This window comes from Crocodylus porosus, unplaced genomic scaffold (assembly GCF_001723895.1).
Source record: "Crocodylus porosus isolate Cpor-Errol unplaced genomic scaffold, CroPor_comp1, whole genome shotgun sequence".
Lineage (NCBI taxonomy): Eukaryota > Metazoa > Chordata > Crocodylia > Crocodylidae > Crocodylus > Crocodylus porosus.
This window is the reverse complement of record NW_017728886.1, coordinates 178197097-178213901: the sequence shown is the minus strand read 5'-3', so window position 1 is coordinate 178213901 and position 16805 is coordinate 178197097. Positions and strand designations below refer to the sequence as shown.

Here is a 16805-nt window from a genome sequence, read left to right as displayed (position 1 = left end):
CCTGCAAAAATTCCTTGGTGGGTTCAGAGTAATCTGAGTTTTTGACTCTGCTCTGACCCTATTTGCAAATACACCTTTTGTGCCACCTAATGTATTTGTGTCTGTGATACTTTGCGAGCCTCCAAGAAACGGACCGCAATTTTTTGCATCCAACAGATGAATGCACTCCATACAAGCAGCTCCTCCCCACCTTTGCCTAAGACTGCTAGCTGGGGGCTGGGACCTAACAAGACTTCCTATCCCTTGAACTGCGACCTGGGGAAAAGCCTGGCAATGGCTACTTCCCCTACCCCCTCTGGGCACACCCTGAGGATGTGGAAGCATGGTGGAAGCTTAAATCCCTCCATAATCATAGTGTCCTGGGGGCCTGGCCTTGCCCCACTTTAGCTCAGCACTACAGAAGGGGTGGGAGGGCAGGCCCACGCTAGCACCCCTTTGCTTCTAGCCTGAGCCACTGCATGCATGTGCCTGCATTTCTGGAATCAAAAGTGAATATCTGCCCACTTGCAAACCATTTCAAACTCTGCAGATTAGACTAAACTGCAAAGACTGAATCAATTCAGGGATGGGCTTCTTGAATGTCTATTCCTAGCCTGTGTCTCTATGATTTTGACTGTGACAGTTATGCAATCTCTACCCTTGGGAAAAATGTATTCATAATAAATCCTGTAATTAAAACCCTTGGAAATATCTGGAACTTAAGGAAACAGAAAAACAAAGCAAACAACAGAAAAAAAACAATTAACTACAAGGTTCCAAGCCTAAGTTCTCATTATGGATCTGTAAAGCCCACTGAACCTTATTCTCAATCTTCCTTAGCTCCACAAATAGTAAATAAACAAGAACTTAATATGAGCAATATAACATGACTCCAAGTAAAAGCCTCTTTGAATGTGACAAATTTCCTCTGGCAAGCAAATACTAATCTCAAAACAGTCATTTTAGCATAATTCATTTTTATATACAACTTCTTTTACATGTCAGTACAGGCTTCTTGTTTAGGATTTGTTCATGTAAATGTTAATTTCTCTTGGATAAATACCTAATCATTTTTAGATTAAAAAAAAAAAGTGTGCCGTCCCTGCATGCAGATATTGCTGGAATACATGCTTTTTCTATTGATTCACTTCCCCTGTATGATCTCAGCAGGAATGTATCGTGGTAACAGGGAACATTTTGCTTCTTCAAGGAATGTGTTTCTCAAGTGCCAACTAAACTAAGTGTTTAGGGCAGTGCTTCCAAAACTTTTCCTCAGCAAGGCCCCCGTTTATAGTCCCACTTCCTCAGCATGACCCCATTTACTCAGCATGGCCCCTCACTCCAAACCCACAGCCTCCCACCCCTGCAACCCCATCTGCTGTTATTGCAACCCATAGCTTGGGAAACACTGGTTTAGCGTCAACAGGAACAGTCTGAGGATAGTTTAGAGACATAAATGGGATTATTCATAAGTAAGGGCCAAATCTCAAGCCTACACTCAATTTTCTCAAATGCATGTGCAAACCAGTAGCATATATCAAAATCATTAGTCAGTCTTTCAGCAACTTCCAGTCATCAATCTTCTAGTGACTGTGTGGGTGTGTGTGGACACACGTATTGTACATTAAAATCTGTATAACAGTTTAACCAATATTCCATCAACTAAGTTTTGAAACTACTGTCTGTGTGACCTGAATGACTGAAAGTGAAGAATTTCTCCGCTCCAACATGAGGTTATCTTTTTTCTTGCCAATTATGCTCCCGTGAGCGTCTGGCCACCTATGCTACCACAGACTTCTCTGACACTTGCCTTATCCTTAGGAGCAGCTAGTATTGGCTTACTAGGAGGAATGATCATGGGAACACAAAGCTGTTATTGTATCCGGCTGCTTTGCATAAGGCACAGGATGAGAGAGGTTTTATGAGATCTTCCTTCCCCATAATCCCTCCCAGCAAACAAAAGTGAGGTATATTCAGGACCTAGGGCATATATGCAACTTCAGGATAAGTTCAACTTAAGTATAACAATGACTATTTGGCAGAGGCTAATAATAAGAAAAAATGCAAATAAAATAAGTATTGAGTAAAATATAAGAACACTTGAACAAAAGGGGAAAAATAATGGCTTTATCAATAGCTACCTAAAACTGGCCAGGAATTTTCTTCAATGCAAAACTCAAGAGCTCTATATAGGGTTAACATTTATGTAAGAGAAAGGGGCAAAGAGGGTTAGTTTTTATAGTGATACTTTAATAATTCATATTCAATTTCAATACTAAGCAATCTGAATACAGTACATGGATATCTGATAAGTTAGTGTCACTGTAATAAACTGAAGAGGTTATTAATAATTAGCTAAACAAAATTCACAAAATATATTAAATAAAATGAACACCAGCAGGCATTACTTCTAGGAATTTAGCTCTGTACAATACTATACAAAATTTTAAAATGTATGACTTCATTTATTTTAATTGTTCTTATGTAGGACATTGAAATTATTCTCACTAGATGAATAGAATTTGCCATTGCATTTTGTTTTGAAGCTTTGCAGCAGATTTTCAATTGCATAACCAAACACAAATCATTAACAAGCTTCTTAACCTCATTCGCAATGAGTAAGCACATGGATTTAACAACCAAAACCAGCCTTATTTTGCCTTCATTAGACCACAGCATGATAAAAGCTTATTTCTCCATGCATGGCGTAACTCCTTACTTGAAAACCTTCATCTGGCAAGTTCAAGTCTTCAGCTCACTGTAAAAATAAGGTTAAAGGAAAACCTCCATTATTAGCAGTTTTAATGTATATATTAGCTGTATATAGTGCCCTTCTCAAAGGCGCAGGGTGGCTTACAGCAAGAGATCAAATAACTTATAAAGCTTGTGTGTGTGTGTGTGTGTATATATATATATATATATATATATATAAAAATCATTTAAATAAATAAGTCTAAAGAAAATAATTTGACTAGCAAACCTGATTCAATGCTTCCTGGATGCAACAGAAAACCTGTGGCATGTTTTCCTAGTATATCTAGAATAAAGGCAAGTGGCAACCCTGCTCTTTTATCCATTTGTACATCTCTTGGTAACAAAATCCTATAAGGACTATGGCTCCCATCTTTCAATGAATTCTCTGGGCAGATCCTTGTATTCCTGTTATCTAGTCTTATGAAATTATCACAAGTCCTGCAATAACTGGTATTTTCTATTGAACTCAGGCTTCTTACTATTTTTTGCCCTCATAATTGCAAAGAAAAGCTTGAAATTGTGACCCTGCGTACTCAATAAGCTTAAAAATAAAATAAAATAAAAACCTGCAGAAGCCTGATACAAGAGCCTCAAGTATATTATTTTTATTTTAAACTCATGATATTTTAGGGCCAGGTTCATGTTCTGAATCAAAAATAAATTAACTGCAGGATCAGAGCCTAAAGCTGCAGACATTTAACTACAGCAGAATTAGAAAACTCTCCATAAGATTATTTGATACCAAGTAAATTTCCTCCTTCTCAACTAAGAAAGCTAAGCTTCCTCCTTCCTGTTGGGATTAATAGGGAACCTAATTCCATTCCAAATATCTCATTTATAGCAGTAAGCTAGTCTGTGACTGCAGTCATGGGCAAATATGGTTGGGTTGTGTCCAACTGAGCTATTTATATTTGTGAAACTGATTAACTTTATCCATGTTTTTCTACCTACTCCAAAAACTTTTCCAACAAGAAACTGGAACACATCAAGGATTTTACTGCTCCCTTACCCTGTGTTCCTTCCCTTATTCAGATCAAATATTTTTGCAGATTACTACAAGAGCAGTGAATTTGTGTCTGTGTTTGTGCATGCGACTATTCTATCCAAAGTGCAAGACTTTACATTTGTGCTTGTTGAATCTCATCTGTTTGACTGTGGACCAATTCTCCAGTCTGTTCAAGTCATCCTGGATACGGATACTAGCCCTGTGTCTTCCAGAGTGTCTGTAATTCCATCCAACTTGGTGTTATTTGCTAGTTTGCTAAGAATGTATTCATTCCCATCATCCAAATCATTAAAGAAGGTGTTGAACAATATTGGACTTAGGACAGACCCCTGAGGAACCTCACTTGATACCTCCTCCCAACTAGACACTGAGCCATCAACGGCACTAGAAAATAATATTTGGGTGGCGCTGGGTGGTGTGAAGCGTGCCTGTCTGACCCTACCCTTTCCTCCCGCAGGGCCGTTCCAGGGCCGGCACGCACTGGCACTGTGTGTGCAGCAGCAGTGGAGTGCACGGCAGAGGCACTGGGTGCAGCACTGCAGCAGCAGTGGTACTGGAGTCACTGTCGCCAGCCCAGTTTGGTGGGGGCTAAACCCCATTACCCTGGCCTTCCACCACCGATACATGGAGAACTAGTTGCTGAGTATGATGTTCCAACAACTTACATATCCACCTTACAGTACTTTCATCTAATCTGTATTTTTTAGCTCGTTAATAAGGATATTGTAGGAGACTGTCAAGGGGCTTTACGCACCCCCAGGGCTAGGAGATCACATTAGCTGCATCTCCCAGCTGCAGAGGTACATAGGACACCCGCACGGCTGGAAGCCCTCAGCTGAGGGAGCTTCCAGCCACAGGAGCTTGCTTATTGCCTGTACAGGGGGATTGGACTCCTTCTGCATTGGTAATAAGGCGTGATGGCACGTGTAGCATAGCAGGAGGCATGACTGTGTGGACTGCACATTAAATTTCACTGCATCTTTAACTGCACATGTAGAGGGACCTAAACATCAAATTTAGCACAAAGAGGAGAGAGATGCTGGTCATCTCTCCTGCCTTTCCTTGTTGTTAATAGTAAGACTTAGTAATATTTACAAGTAAATGCAATTGGTGCTGTATAAGCACAGAACAACAATAATCCTTGCCCTAAAGCATTTGAAGGCTAACAAATGAAGGCTAAGAAATACAAACAGACCATGACAGTGAAGAATTAACATAACCTTGTTAGTTATAGTTCTGCAGCCTTGTTACTGCATTGTAGTTTTTCCTGAATGCCCAATGTCAATGTCAGCATCAGCAACAGAGTTAGAGCTACCAAGAAGACAGAAAAAAAATCAGGTTGCTGAAGTGCTGATTTTTGTGCCCACAGGGCAAGATATTTAAACAACTGGAATGTATGCACATGCATGTGCATGTTGATAGGCTTTTGTGAGGAAACTGCTAGCTAACCAAGCACTGTATGTTAGTGTATGGTGTTTTCAATAAAATAAACTGCAATAACTAGCTCCTATTCGCATTTTATCACTTTCAAGTAATCAAATCTATTATTTTTTTTAAAGAGAATGTAGTGGTTAAATCTCAAAAATAATAATTGTGCGCCACATGCCGACTTCCAACTGCAATAGATGGAATGGAAAATCAGGACCTCAGTTCAAGACTCCAGAGCCCTATCTGGTAGACAGCTATCCATCAAAATCATTCAGTTACCATATATAATCAAATAATGAGTCGTGGTCCATCCCCCTCCCCACCCTCCCCCTGAATCAGTATGGGTGGAAGCCTGTCTTATATTTGCATACAAGGAAACCTCATTAAATACACTGTATATCATTGAACTGATGCCAGAAGCAGCATGTGCTCAGTAATGGAAACTAACTATGCAGTTGATAAAATTCAGCCAACTCGGAGCATGACTACCTGACCCCCAAATTCATTTCCCCCTGCTGTGGCAGTGGGAGGGAAACAAATTCCAGACAAACCTTCAATAATTATATTCTATACCTGGAAAATTGTAACAAGTGTATACAATTTCCAAATATAGAATATAATTATTGGGTGTCCCCTTATACTCAAGTAACTATGGTAAAGGCCTCACATTCAAAGCAGCTTTAAAATTACATTAAATTTGAACCAAAGCCATTTGTGGGTTTTGATCAAGCTAATGTGCAAGAATCCTTTTTCTTTCCACACATTTGAAATACAACAGAAGGCTTAGCATACTGAATATATTTTGGATTTTAAATTTCTGGTATTTAAAAACACATTTCCTACAGTTACCTTTGAGTCATTATGTACATTTCCACCAAGACGTGATTTTTCAAGGCCAGACATGAGAGGCCTTACTAAACCATGCTAACACTTTCCTTAGCTTCAAAGTAATTGCATTTACTTGTTAATACTGTATGTTATGCCAAAAGAGAAAGGATTTTAACACATGAGAAAGGACTTTTGAAGTTTGGTTTTAACCCAAAATTGCCATATTTTCTCTCTCCCCAATTCAAAAGCAAAATGTTACTTAGAGATACTTTGACTAGACTACATTAAATACATGCATACAATCATATGAATGTGTATCTACTATACAAATGCACATATGCACGTGGAAGGAAGAGTGAACATACTATGTTATAAATATGTAGTCAATTAAATTTTAATATAATCACTTTGCTCTCAAAGGGATTTTTTCTCTCTAGAAAAGTAGGAGAGCATGGCACAACCATCGAACAGTGCTAGCATCAATTTTTGAATTGAACATTAGACTTGCTAAGGCTTCTGAAGGAAAACAAATGGGCCAAAAAATATATTTTTAGGTCTCTTGTTTTAGGGGCAAAGAAACAAGAGTCAAATCACTTGTCTCAGTATTAAATGGTTAAACTACCTAATATTTGCCCCTTGTTGTCATAAAATAGAAAATTCTCTAATCACCTTTTCCAGGGTTCAAATGTGTGTGTATACCTGCTTTACATATGTCTCTCCTTTCCTTAAAAAGGGCTACAAAAATCCAATTTTAAAAAGAAAAAGGGTTTTTTCTTTCCTGTTGTCTTGAGTTAGATTCCATAAGTTACAGCAAAATCTACACTGTGTAAAACTTAAGAAATAAATTGCTTAGTGTACTGAACAGAGTTTTTGAACATGACTACAGGAAGTATTGAGCACAAAGTGCTAAAGGAGATGTCCAATTTCAAAATAACCTGGAAAGTATTGATTGTTATAGAAAATATATCTGTGCAAACTCCACAAGCCACTCTGTGTAAGATACCTGGCACATTCTCTTTGAGATGCTGTAGTTGCATAGAGTTCAAAAGTACCACTGACCTACAGAAATTATAGTAATTGTCAGCAGCAGAAGACTGAATCAGAGTTGAAATGGGCTAGATGTCTGTGCCTTTTTCAGAAAGGATCTTAAGCCAGCTAAGTTAAAACGTGTAAATTATAATGCTGTAAATATCAAGGACAGCAGGGTCTACCAGGATGAAAACTAGAACCTGACATGCTGTTCCTTCACTGAATCCTGAAATTAGATCAGTTTCTGTCCTGTCCAATTCGTCTGGATGGATCTACTGCTGCTGCTAGCATGGTGACAGTGAAACTTAGAAACGAAGCACATGGGAATGCTTTGCAATTACCAGTTTCAATATTCAGAAAGCACAGGCATTTGCTAGATGAAGAGACAGAATAAGATGCGGATCAGTTCAGCTTTGAACAGAGCAGTCTGGCTTAAGGCCAATAAAAGTGTATCTTTAGGCCTGAGGATATACAGTTCACTTCAGTAATTAGGAGAACCTTTGTTGCTGTTGTTACTTTGTTGTACTGCAGAGTTGCTGTAGCAACTGACCTGGTGGACAACCTTTACCCAGATTCCCACAGTCATTAGTAAGAAATGTGAATGAATTTCTCTAGGAATTATTTGACTAAACAGCAAAACACCTTGCATCTCACTGCAAATAAACTATGTATTAATGCAGAATGGCTTCCAGATTTTAGTTCCAAGTGCAAGATGAGGGATCCTCTTTAACAGAGAATAAAGAACAGATTCATATTTTGCTAAAACAGAAAAAAAAGAGAGAAAAATGGTGCATATTTCTGACATGAAAGATTATGAATATTATGCATAATAAATGGTTAGAGCAGGATTGCAAGGTGAATCTGAATCCAAACACATAGGGAAAATCTGAATTCAATGTGACAAGCAACAGAGAAGAAAACCGGTTTCCTGCCACATTTTGTTTCTTTCAGATATACAGGGGCAGCTGGAAATGTTTTGAGCATATTTTTAAAGAATCTGTGCTGGAATTATCACAACATCAAATCTGGTTGTCCTTTCAGGGAGATGACTTGTTGCATATCTCAGATCACTTTAGGTCTAAACTACCCTATAAAATTTTGCTACAAAGATTGCAGCAAATTTTGGGGTGAATTTATACTCTCACTATGGTGTCAAAACTCTCCTTTCTGCCAGCAGAGATAGACCACCTCTGCTAAGTCAGAACAGCCAACAACTGGCAGAAGGTGCATATAGACATTCCCATGCTTTCTGTCAGCTGCCACAGCTCCTTCAGCAACTGGTCCCTATCCACGGTGCACAGCTACTGATTTGAATACATGCTCTTGTGCTTCAGGTGTGGCTGCTGCTGTCTAGCACCAGTACTTCTGGCAGCAGAGGCAAAGGAATGCAGACCAGTAGTAGATTCACAGATGTTAGGGTTGGAAGGGACCTCAATAGATTGAGTCCGACCCCCTGCATAGGCAGGAAAGAGTGCTGGGTTCAGATGACCCCAGCCAGATGCCTATCTAACCTTCTCTTGAAGACCCCCAGGGTAGGGGAGAGCACCACCTCCCTTGGGAGCCCGTTCCAGATTTTGGCCACTTACTGAGAAGAAGTTCCTCCTAATGTCCAGTCTAAATCTGCTCTCTGTTAGCTCATGGTCATTATTTCTTGTAACCCCCAGGGGTGCCTTGGTGAGTAGAGCCTCACCAATTCTCTTCTGCACCCCCATGATGAATTTATATGCAGCCACAAGGTCACTTCTCAATCTTCTCTTACAGAGGCTGAAGAGGGCCAGGTGCCCTAGTCTCTCCATGTAGGGCTTGGCTTGCAAGCTCTTACCCATATGAGTGGCCCTTCTCTGGGCCCTCTCCGGGTTATCCATATCCCTCTTGAAGTGTGGTACCCAAAACTGGACGCAGTATTCCACCTGCAGACTGACCAGTGCCCAATACAGGGGAAGCATCACCTCCTTGGTTCTGTTTGTCATGCATCTGCTGTTAGCTTTGCTGATGACTTCCATCACACTGACAACTCATGTTCATCTTGGAGTCCATTAAGACTCCAAGATCCCTTTCCACTTCCACGCTGCCGAGCAGGTCATTTCCTAGGCAGGAGGTGTGCTGGACACTTTTCCTCCATAGGTGCAACAGTTTGCATTTCTCCTTGTTAAATTGCATTCTACTGTTTTCTGCCCATTTGTCCAACCTGTCCAGGTCTGCCTGTAGTTGTTCCCTGCCCTCCAGTGTGTCCACTTCTTCCCAAAGTTTTGTGTCATCCACAAACTTGGACACAGTACACTTCACTCCCTTGCCCAAGTCACTGATGAATACATTGAAGGGTATCGGACCAAGGACTGAGCCCTGCGGGACCCCACTGCCCACATCCTTCTAGGTCAATACCGACCTGTCCAACACCACTCTCTGGGTACGAACCTCTAGCCAATTTGCCACCCACTGGACTGTGTAATCATCCAAGTCACAGCCTCTTAACTTGTTCACCAGTATGGGGTGGGATACCGTATCGAAAGCTTGGGAGGAGGAGGAGGAGGAGTATAGTAGGTTTGGTACATAATGTTTTCAAGGTGCCCAAAGCAGATAAGTATATATTTTTAAATTATAGATTGTGTGTGTGTGTGTGTAAACACAATATCAAATGTATATATTATATGTCATCTATAATATACATTACATATGTGTATATGTAATCTAATATTTCTGGATTGTTAAAAATCCAAGATTTTAGTATGGTACAAAATAGTGAATATATATTTCTTATTCACTAGATGACTAACTGCATTCATATTTGTATCAAGCTTTATTAAGATGGCAACTTAAATTTAATTAAGCACAAAAAATCAGAAATTAAAATTTATTAAACATGTTTTAGATATGGACACTAGTGTAAAAAATAATCAAAAACATGATGCACATTTACAATTTACTAATTTATTAAAGACTAGTATTAACTGTTACAGTATTAGAAGTAAGAACTGTGGTTAGTGAATTAAACCAATGATTTCAGGTCATCTTGGGGAAAAAATTCTAAAATGCTTGGGTGAAAATCATTTGAGCTTAATTTCCTACTGGCCTAATTTACTTTAAAATGAGACAGCCTTTTTTTTTTTTTTTTTTAACCTAGGCTGTTTTGAAAACGTTTACTCCCTTTCTTCCAAGTTTTTAGAGCTCATAAATCTAATTTCTCCTCCCTCTTTTTATTCTTAGACTAGAAGAGGAAAAACAAGCTCTCTCGCTTCTTCAACTCTCAACTGATTTCTTAGCTTTGAATGAAGCAGTCCAAACTAAGAAAATATTCTTTCCGCACCTGACTGATGAGTGATAAAGAGATAGATGTCCATGTCATTGCAGCATTTTCCTGTTCAGCAGCTAGACATCTACCCTTGTACTTTGTATTAAGAATACTGGCAAGAAACAGAGGTGGAATAAGTGCTTGATTTATCCGCTTCTTTACTGCCTGCAATTTTACTTTTGCGTTGGGTACTTCTCACTATAATGCTTCTTGAAATTCTTTACAGACATCAGCAGTATCTGTAATAAAACATTCATCCATCCTGTCATCAATAAATATCCCGAGTCCCTGAACTGATGATTTGTTCTATTCTCACACTAGTGAAAAATGGAAGAAACAGGCAGATCAGTACCACACTGTAAAGTTTAAATCCTCACCTTCCCAATGAAAAAAGCTGCTGTACACTATTAACATTTAAGAATCATCTAATCTTGAATCTGCTAATTTAAAAGGACCATGTCAACAAATGGGTAATATCAGCAAATCAGTAATATCAGTAGTGTTCGAAAGCAACCACAATTCCATAGTCCCTCTAGCTAGCCTATACCAGTGTTCAGCATCCACAACTTGCTGTGCCCAATACTTGCTTATAAACAAAGATGATTTTTAATTAATTGTTATGTTGCATTATGTAATTTCAAACTATTATCTGGTTACTATGTAACCTTTTACATAGTTTCAGTGAGATCACACAGTACTGTGCATAATACCTGTTTCTAAAATCAGGAAATTGCTACAGTGACATTTTAAAATTGAGTTTATTGTTTATGAAAGGACCCAGAACTGCAAACAAGTTATGACATGCATAAGAGAGAATTAGTTTTTGGTACACAGCAGCCTTTGTCAAATTGACTATAAATGGAAAGAGAAAAATTCCTGCTACACATAATGCAATATGCTAAAACTGCCAGTCTCCACTAGTATCATCTCCCACCTCCTTCACTTGTACCAGCACAACAACATTTGAAATGCACCAAGGTTTATAAAACATATCTATCGGGCAAACAATCTCTTTCCTGTGTATGTGTATTGTTCAAATACCAGGGAAGTTTGTAGAGTAGTTTTGTACTTATCAAGGCACATAACTGAACTTCAAATCAATGTGGCCAAATGGCTTTGAAGTACACAGAGCTGAAAAATGGGTTTCCTCATACCTCCGTAAGTTATAATCTCTGTTCATGATTTTGACAGGACTGGTCCTCTGTTGTCTTTTTTCCAGCTCTGGTGAATCCATATCAACCAGATTACTAGGGATTCCCAAAGTCAATTCCAGGGGAAGGCATAGTGATGACCAAACCTCATCCATCCCATGGCAAAAGTAAAGTACTTTATTTTCTCCCCTGTTTTTCAACTTTTTGATAGTTCCCGCTCCCATCCCCCTGCCCTGAGATAAAAGAAAGTACACCTTTTTTCAGCCAAAAATCTTTGACATAATAATGATGAACCTCTTAAGAGAAGATAGGTCATCATTCAAGTTCATTTCAAAGACAACTCTATATTCCCTAGGTAGTTACAAGCTAAGGACTTTAAAAAAATCAATAGGAAAAAAGTAAACCCAATCTTCCATTTTTAAGACTGACATGTTAGACGGAAAGTGGGGCAGGGAAGATGCGATAGTTATTCAAGGCAGTGAACAAACCTGTTTCAGCATTCTCTCCAAGCTGTCAGACAAGGAGAAAGCTTTACAGTAAGCTCTGCTAAAGAGGGAATTACAATAATTGAATCTTGCGGTCACAAGACCACATGGCTATTATGAAGCACTGGATAAATAAGGGTGTAGCCTGTACATATTTTGCAACTGCACAAGTGTATTTTCCCCCTATATCTGGCACACAGGCTTACCCTGGGAAAAGGTGTGGTTGAAAGCAATGCAAAGTTGAAAGAATCTTATAGACCAACACAGATGTTAAAGATGTGACAGAACAATGCTGTTGTACAGTCCTGGTAATGCAGAGGGAATACAGACATATGCAGTCACAGTGCTAAGCTAGTGACTATAAACTTATAAAGAATAACAAAAAAGAACTGAAAAAATTCTAAGGCTTCTAATAAAAAGGGAAAAAAGTTCACATAGCATTAATATTTGATATCCCTTAGGAATCAGAAAAACTTATTTAAAAAAATAGAACCAAGTTTTAAGAGTTAATAAACTGCAATACTTATATATGTTTCATGATTAAAAGGTGGTACATAAAACTACTGAAGAGTATGAACGAATGTTCACTTGGGGCCCTGCCAAACATTCAAATTAAAGCCGGAGAGAAACCAGTTAGAGAGTCATAACATGTTTTCAACCACTAACGTTATAGCTGGTTGGCTCTTTTTATAGTGGAACTGTCATTTTTATCATGTGATAATCAGGTTGCATGTGTGGACAATCTAAATTTATTGCATGATTAACCAGTTAATTACCTAATCTATGTAATATGTAGCAGGGGCCTTGGAGAGGCTTCAAAAGGAAAAGGGGAGCTGCTGCTGCTTTGAGCTCACTTGAATTGCTAAGGTCGATGCACACGTAACAACTACAGTATCACAACTTCTGCAGGTTCCTGAGATGCAGATCCTCCCTTCCTGAAGCTGCTCCAAGTATGTTTGTTCATACCTGAGATTATACAGCTAGACTACTGCCAGAGTAAACAGAGAAAAACCTTATCTGTGGATATCTGACTGGGCTATTTCTCTTAATTGTTTTATATTTTACTACTGCTGTCAGTGATGTTCTGCCAGTACTTTAATATGATCCATCCATATTTTTCCCCCAATAGCCTGTGTAAATGATGTGTACCAACAGAATGTTTCCCAGTGACAGATAAAGCAGCTTTTAGATTTTATTGATATTTTGATAAAATTAAAGAGAAAGAAAAGCGAATTATTCTTGCATTAGCCCCAAACAATCTGCAATCCCCATAAGCTACTTGCAAAAATTTAATGAGCTTCAAAAAACCCTCAAAAACACTTCCTGCACATCTGTACATTGCATGTTTCCTTGTGCATACAATTTTCCCTTCTGCCATCCTAAGCAAAGTTTCTGAAGACAAGCTGAACTCATCTCAGCTGAACCATCCCACCTTTCCATCTGATAACTGTTTCTTCCACCTGTTCTTTCCAGTGTCAAATTTTCCCCTCAAAGAGAAATCAACCATACCTCCTCTAACATTTTTCTGTGGGCTAGGTGAAGTGCTACTCACCTAGCTCAAAGGTGCCAGTGTAGTCACCTCCCACTGACACCAACAGGAGATCTCTTCAGCTTGTCAGAGGAGATGCATGACTCTCCACAAAATTAGGTCACAAGCACACCTCTGATATACCTGACTTTAGGTAACCAAATGAAAAAAAAATCATTTAGTTTCTGATTAAAGTATTTGTGCAGGTCAGTATAATACCTTGTTCTCTATTAATCAGGGCAACAGGTCAAACCAGATTCACCCTATCCATGTGCTAGTCCTAGCTGTTTTACACTGGGGTAATGGCAAGAATAGGCTGCTTCCTTTCTCTCTGTTTTATCAAAATAGTGACAAAACCTAAAATGCACTCTAAACTCAATGTAAAAGCCAGTTATTAAAACATTTAGAAGTTATGGACAAGGGGCTCCTGAAGCAGCTCTGGAAACTGCAGGCTCCTGCCCTGAGGTTTCAGTTGGAAGTAGGCCTGCCAGGTCTGGGCAAGGCTGTGGTAGAAGGGTGGCACAGTATCTCAGCTAAGGCAATAGGGATCCAACTGGAAAAATTCCCAATCAAGGTTGAGGTCCCCCACCCAGCACATCTTCTCTATCTCTTACTATGTGGCCAAGGGGAGAGTGATCTGCCTAGCTAATTTCCTGATGAGCCAAGCGAAGATTGCAACTCTGAAAGCTGCAGAAACCAGTTTGCAGCGACCAGCTGGCGGCACCTTCCAACTCTTCCAGTTCTTGGTCCAGGCATGCATGACATTTTAATTTGGTCACTACACCTTGCAACAAAATATAGAAATATAGTTTGTAATGTGCTGGACCATTGTGGGGGCACTCTGTAAGGCGGAAGACGAATCAGGTGAAAGGCAGGGAAAAAGGAAGTTTCAATCTCTTGGCGATACAGGGTTTTTGTCGCTATCAAGTATTTCATGTTCCACCTGGGATGCACTTTCAGCTTTGTGTTTTTAAGATTTAATATTTAAATATTTGTATAATAAAGGCTTTAAAAAGTCAAAATAAAATTCTCTTCATCCAGTCACAAGGGCAGCTTTCAGTAGTCTGACAAGTGTCTATTGTTCCTGAGAAATCTGTTACCGTGTGCTCTCTTTGGCCATTCTGTCCCCATCTTCCATTTTTGAGGAAAACCAAGCTAAGACTCTGGTCCTTGGATAATTTCCTTGATCCCTAACCTTGAAAAGCCAGGTTAACCCCTTCATTCAGAGTTAAAGCCATAGCTGGGTTTCCTGCACTTAATCATTCTCAGCTTATTCACACACAGCAGTCTGAATGTACTTGCTGCTGCCCTTTTGAAAGTGCTCTTGAAAGGGCTGAAAGGTCCATGTCCTCACATGAGAGTAACCAGATCTGCAACCTTCTAGTCTACACTACACTCTTAATATAACAGTCTGCACAGATGATGTATGCAGATTCCATTACTAAAAATAAAATATTTGTGACAATCCAGTATCCATATTTATTGCTTCCCAGTACAAAGATGTCAGACAATTCTAACATCTCTATCTCTAAAAAGGTTTCTTACCATAAAATAGAGGCTTACCTACTTAGAAGTGACTGTCAAGAAAAGGAAAACTGATATTGGAGAGCCCAGTGTACTTAAAGCATATATGATACATATTCGCAAATGTCACTACTAGGGTCAGAAATCGTAATCACAATTCTTCTCAGTGAAATATGGCACTCTGAGTCACAGTATACAAATGAGCTAATCTTAAGAATAGTCATTCCCTTACATGAGTGAGGAGAGAATAACTAAAGGAACATTGCACCAATGTGTAGGTGAATGTTACCTGAAAATTAACTCTCATTTTGATACTTTTAGTTCAAAAGAATAGAGCAGTTATCATACTATGAGGCTTAACATCCATCTGGTAGACAAAAATCAGAATGAAGTGCTTACAGAATATCCTGATATCAAGTAAAAGGAAAAACAGATCATCTTTCACTTTCTGTTGTTTACTGCCAAAGATTAAATACTACTAGCTCATTATATTCACAAGCAACCATTATCTAAATAAACTGACCTGTCACATATGGCAATATCACAAACGAAGCTAGCACAGGGAACAGATCTGCTGCTTTAGGAATGAACAAAGTTTTTAACAGCAAAGTAACACTTAAGTTGACCATTACTGTACCTTCATGACATCTTTATAGGAGTGAATGACCTCAACCTCCTCTTTTTCATCTTCATCATCTTCCTCCACCCCTTCATCCAGAGCATCATAGCCTTCATCTTTACCCCCATCTGCTTCCACGGTATTGGTCATATGATCAATAAGCTGCTCCAACGGAGGACTGAGCTCTCGTTCTTCATTCTCCTTCAAGCCATAGTCCAACGCTTTATAAATTATAATCCCCAATGATTCAATAATCTAAAAGATAGAAGGTGGAATGATAATTACCATCAAGTACAGCATGGACAGACAGATAATTATCTTTTATGCTCTAAGGTGTAAGAATTATATAAGCTGATCAATGGTAACTGTTTGCCTGCCTGCTCCTATTTCACAGTAAGTGAACCTAAACTGTAACAATTTACCCAGATAAATTAGCAAATTCAGCAAAAATGCATTAGGATCCCTTCCCCCATCACTGTTATAATTGTTTCATCTGTCTCCATCTTAAATGAACAAGTAGGCAAGTGTAAGCACAAATATTCTTGTGTAAAATATGATGGACTGGGCATTCCACAAATGCTAAATTAGGATATCAAAAAACAAGCAATTATCTGCATTGCATCATTGCCTTGCACGTGCAGTATACTGCACCCAGAGGCATGACATGTCAAACTACATGTATTTTGGTTTCAGAATTTCACATTAGAAAACAAAATAATTACAGAAGACAACAGGGCTTATTTTCTCTTCTAAAATGCCATACTTCAATATATTAAAGTGTGGCATTTTAGAAGAAAAAATAAGTCCTGTTTTAGTTTGTGTAAAGTTTTCACAGGCACACAAATTTTTCTTTTCTCAAGAAGAATAACCTATACAAAAATATCACTCTTTCACCACAGTAGTGGTTATCTGAAATCTGCCTTCAACTTCATCACTTCACTGCTTCAAGACATAACCACTTTTAACTATCAGGATCCCAGGGGTTAGCTTTGATGGAGCCAATGAGAAATGTCTTGTTTGCTACATAACTGAAGAATAGGCATGTACCTCATATGCAAAATAACAGTATAAATGTTTTTAAAAAATGGGACATAGGACACCATGGGACATTCACTGACATCAGAGTCCCATTGTCTGTACAGTGCTTAGAGCAGAGTAAAAGTAGTCACTCTTCACTCAATATTT

General features: G+C 38.8%; 1 protein-coding gene across 1 annotated transcript in view; it reads right to left on the bottom strand.

Moving 5' to 3' along the window:
• Window positions 1-16805, bottom strand: part of SPIRE1 (spire type actin nucleation factor 1) — a 170568-nt gene that overhangs the window by 73342 nt on the left and 80421 nt on the right. The window contains exon 3 of the mRNA XM_019545681.1: window positions 15639-15875. Within this exon, the coding sequence (XP_019401226.1) occupies window positions 15639-15770 (132 nt within the window). The 5' untranslated portion in view covers window positions 15771-15875. The remainder of the gene's footprint in view (window positions 1-15638; window positions 15876-16805) is intronic.